This window comes from Anarrhichthys ocellatus, unplaced genomic scaffold (genome assembly GCF_004355925.1).
Source record: "Anarrhichthys ocellatus isolate YVR2014 unplaced genomic scaffold, GSC_Weel_1.0 scaffold1157, whole genome shotgun sequence".
Lineage (NCBI taxonomy): Eukaryota > Metazoa > Chordata > Actinopteri > Perciformes > Anarhichadidae > Anarrhichthys > Anarrhichthys ocellatus.
Genome location: NW_022281131.1, coordinates 8,321 through 13,074, shown reverse-complemented (window position 1 = coordinate 13,074; position 4,754 = coordinate 8,321). Strand labels below are relative to the sequence as shown.

General features: G+C 45.9%; 1 protein-coding gene across 2 annotated transcripts in view; it reads left to right on the top strand.

The window, feature by feature from the left end:
• The first annotated feature begins 175 nt into the window (after positions 1–175).
• The window catches only part of LOC116377363 (protein WWC3-like), a 7,773-nt gene continuing 3,194 nt past the window's right edge, over positions 176–4,754 (top strand). Inside the window, exons 1-6 of one of the 2 annotated variants that reach the window (XM_031838984.1) lie at positions 176–931; positions 1,019–1,139; positions 2,105–2,185; positions 2,270–2,356; positions 3,157–3,352; positions 3,439–3,612. In XM_031838984.1, coding sequence (XP_031694844.1) covers positions 346–931; positions 1,019–1,139; positions 2,105–2,185; positions 2,270–2,356; positions 3,157–3,352; positions 3,439–3,612 — 1,245 coding nt within the window. In that variant the 5' untranslated portion in view covers positions 176–345. Of the gene's footprint in view, positions 932–1,018; positions 1,140–2,101; positions 2,186–2,269; positions 2,357–3,156; positions 3,353–3,438; positions 3,613–4,754 lie in introns of both variants that reach the window. The other variant, XM_031838983.1, reaches the window with a different exon arrangement.

Sequence of the window (4,754 nt, the reverse complement as noted above, 5' to 3'; positions counted from 1 at the left end):
AGGAGGAGAGCTAGTAACGTTAGCAGCACCGCTAACGGCTAACCAACGGAGGTTCACTTCAGTTACATGATGATTCCTTCAGGCTCTGCTCAGTGAACATGAGTACTCGCTGAAGGTACATTATAACATTATCATGATGTGTTCACAAGTCATCTGTAAAATGTAGTTTTAGTGATGAACTTGAATAAATCCAGTAGTTTGAAGGACATCAAAGAGCAACAAAGCTCGATCTGGGATCTCTGAAAGTTACATTTTTTTCTCTTTTTTACTTTGTGCTGCTCTTTGATCCTTGACTCCGATCTGTGATGCGAGTTTTGTGATCCGTTGCCGCGCTCGTCTTTCCTCATGTGTCTCTTCTTCTTCTTCTTTGCCTCCAGCCTGTCGGCCAGCTCTCTGACAGTGTCGTCCAGCAGCAGCCGCGGCTCTCTGGCCTCCAGCCGTGGCTCTCTGGCGTCCAGCCGAGGCTCCCTCAGCTCCATCAGCTTCAGCGACATCTACGGCCTCCCCCAGTACGAGCGCCACGACGCGGCCGGGGAGCCTCTGGACCCCCACCTGCGCTACCTGCTGCAACCGGAGCCGGCGTCCCGGGACTGCTCCGTGTTCACCCCGGACCCTCTGACCCAGAGCAAAAGCAAGCGCTCCCACGACACCCCGCAGTCGCTGGCCTCGCTCTCCTCCCGCTCCTCGCTCTCCTCCCTGTCGCCGCCCAGCTCCCCCATGGACACGCCCTACCACTCGGCCCCCCAGGACTGCCCGCTCACCCAGATGACGGAGGAGTACATGGAGCAGGCGGGCCGCGGCCTGTTGGAGGGTCTGCGGGCTCAGACGCAACCGCCGGCCCACAACAACACCGAGGACGCCGGCGGCGTGCACCCGCTGGACAACAAGAGTCACCGAGACGCCGCAACTCAGGGCGCCTTCACCTCCACAGGCAAGTGAAAAGAGATCCGGTCCTCGTCCCAGAGGAGGGAAGAGGACCGGATGTCTTAACTGGATGTGTTTCCCCCCCCCCGTTTAGGAGTGACCCTGAGGGGGAACAGCACCAACAGGAGCGGTCGACGGGCCCGGAGAGTCTCTGCGGGCGTGTCGGAGGACGCTCTGGCCACAGACAGCGGTGTGTTCGAGGCCTGGGGCAGAAGGTGAGAGCAGGTCCAGAAACAACCAGCTCCTCTTTGGAGGGACTGCGCCCCCTAGTGGCAGAGGAGGAACCCTGCAACTCCCACAAATACTGTCAGCTTTGACCGTTTGTGGCCTTTGCGTCCGCTTGTCCGAGTGGGATTCAAGTCTGAGGAAGGAATCTGAATAATATTAGGAAATATTACATTTACTCAGAAATAGTTTAAAATAGCAAAAAGAAAATAGAAACTGAAGGAAACTGTCAGGAGAACTAATTATATATTATTATTAGATAGTATTGTTATATTAGAAGATGTACTGTCCCAGAAGTCATGTCATGAACTATTGTTGTCAGATTAAAGACCTTTAAACACTTAAAGGCTTAAAGAATGAACAACACAAACATCCGAAATACTCGTCTGCAAACATTGTGTTTCGGGCTTTTATTGTGAAAAGTAAGAACAGAAAGAGTGGATCTGCTTTTGTCGATGTTTGAAGGATTAATAAAGTTAAATACAAGCACGTCTCAACCAGTTCTGCAACGTGATTGGTCGATGCCTTTATTTATTTAACGTTCACATTCTGTGTGAAAGAAGTAAAAGAAGGTTCAGAATAATAAACTGACGAGTGAATTAACAAAAAACAAAAAGCCTTAAAACCATTTTGTGCCGCTGATATACTTCTTATTATACTGACACTGGAATTGTAATAATTTAAAATGATTATTATTAAAACAACACAAGCAAAACAATAAATGACAGAGTCTCTGGTGCTCTGTTTGTCACAGCGGTATGGAGAGTCAGACCTTCCTAACAGCCAATAAACTGGCAGTTTATTGGCTTTAAGTTACATACAAACAACAACTAGAACAAAGTGACACAAAGACACTAAAGTCACGCTCACAGTGAACGTCTTGAGACACAAACACACTCTTGAGTTTGAAGCCGCTTGAGTGCGATGAGAGAATAACGGTTTGTTTATCCAGCAGGGCCGAGGAGTCCGATGAGATGTCGTACATGAAGGATCTGACCTCAGTGAGCGAGCCCACCCAGATCCAGCTGGGTCTGCTGTGAGTGACCGCTCAGTGTGAGTAGATGGTCGTCGTCGTCCCCCCCCCCCCCCTCAGGGTCTAACTGTGCGTCCGTCTCTGCAGGTGGGAGTCCAGCTCTCAGTCTCTCCGGCTGCATCTGCTCCAGCTCAAGAACCTGAACAGGTCCATCGTGAGAGACGGCTTTAAAGTGTGAGTACTTTCAGGAGGAGGTAGTTAGCTTAGCTTAGCATAAGACAGTTAAGCTTAGTTTATACTTGCTGTAGTGGAGCCGGCACAGATAGTTCATTGACATCATTATTTACATGTCATGGGATTATATTATTGTATATTTGAAATGTTTTAGAAACAGGAGGTGTTAAAAATCAAATAGTTTATATTCAACCTTAGTCTCTTTAGAACACATTTAATACTGGACGTGTTTCTCTACAGGGTTTGTATGAAGGTGATGAAGTAGTTCATGAGTATGAGATATGAGTTTATAGATGATTATCACCCCTCCTCTCTAGTGGAGCTTAGTTTATGGTGTTCTGTGTAGCGTGCCGTCTGCAGAGGCTCCGAGCATGAACGGAGGCGTTTCATTGCTTTATTCTCTGAACCACCAGAATACAAACACAATCAGCTGTGAAGACTCAAGAAGACAATGAGTGTAACTCAGAGGTATGAACACAGACTGTAGGTTTATAAACTAAGCTCCACTAGAGAGGAGGGATTATAATCATCTATAAACTCATATCTCATATTCATGAACTACTTCATCACCTTCATAGAAACCCTGCAGAGAAACACGTCCAGTATTAAATGTGTTCTAAAGAAACTAAGGTTGAATATAAACTATTTGATTTGGCTGATAAATATTCACTCACATGTAGATTTTCAGACTTCCTGCTTCTAAAGCTTCTAGAAACTAATTGTTGAAACTTGAGCCTGGCTCCGTCCAACAGGTGCAAGCTGTTATCAATAATCAGAAACCTTCATCCGTTCATGTGCAGGTATGTGAAGGTGCACTTGGTTCCTCTGGACGCCGGCCGGGCCTGTGCGTTCTACTGCTGCACGGCGCTGGAGCCGCAGCCTCAGATGAGCTTCAACGAAGGCTTCCGCATTCCCGTCGCTGCTACCGCCCTGGGGGGGTGCGGCCTGCAGCTGTCCGTCTGCTCGCTGGGACCCGAGGCTCAGGAGGAGCTGCTGGTGGGTCGAAACAGACCGATGATTATTCTCTCCTGTGATACGCGCCCATATCCTGAATCAAAGATGACGACGTGTGTCTTCTGCAGGGCACCGCCCAGGTGACTCTGGCTGATTGTGAGGGAAGTGCAGAGATGGTGTACCACTGGCTGCGAGTGCAGATGCTGAGCGGGACGCCGGAGATGAACCGACCCGAACAGAAGAGCCTCGGCCACCGCAGACACCACGACGGCCAGGAAGACGAGCAGAGGGCCCGAGCCATGGTAAAAAACACACGTATATAGTTAAACCATGACAGCACAGAGACGGGTCTCAGGTATCGGCTTCAGCGCGAGACGCGTTGCAACAAAGGTGCAAAAGTGTTTTATAGAGAAATGAAAATCAGATTTCGGTCTTTAAAGGTGCAAAGCATCATAAAAGCCACGGTTGGGATCAGAGTCACGGATCGGATCAGCACAAAAGAATTCAGGGAGCAAATATAACCTTTAGATCCATGATCAGGTTTCTTTGGCCACAGATATTAATTATTGATCATCGTTGATCCATATCAACAGATATAAATCCCTTTGATGTTTGATTACAGCAGCTGTCCGTCACAGGAATCATTTCAACGCTCTGAAGTCAGTAAACATCAGAACTTCTTTGTTTTAGTGATTTATAGTTTTTTTTCTTCATAAAAACACAAAATTCAAATGATCAGGAAATCAAAGATTATATTTTTATTGATTAAAACAAACCTCTTCATTGTTATTTTTAATGAAGTATAATAATGTTCTTAGAGCTCGTGTTAGAAGTTAAACATCTCATAATTCATCTTTAATATCTGTTTTATATTCATGTGAAAACATCTCCTTCAAACTGCTGGATTCATTCTAGTTTATCACCAAAACTACATTTTACAGATGACATGTGAACACATCATGATAACGTTATGATGTACCTTCAGCCAGTACTCGTGTTCACTGAGCAGAGCCTGAAGGCATCATGATGTACCTTCAGCCAGTACTTATGTTCTACACACAGTACTACAACTTTATTTAACGTGCTCTGTTATCTTGCCACCATAACAAAAGAAACGACAACAAAAAACTCATTTTATTCAACAATATGATCATCCAGTATTTACACAGTTTATTATACACGTTTTATTTTTAGACAGTAATATCCCTTCTCCTGGAAACTAAATAAACTAAATACTTATTGAGTACAATACATAAATAACAGAATATTTACAAATCTACTGGTTATACCTCAAACATGTCAGCCTTACCTTAATTAAGCATTGCCTTCACCCCACAAGGACGCAGTCCAACATGTTATATCACACTCACTCACCCACTCTCACACTCACCCACTCTCACACACACCCACTCTCACACTCACCCACTCTCACACTCACCCACTC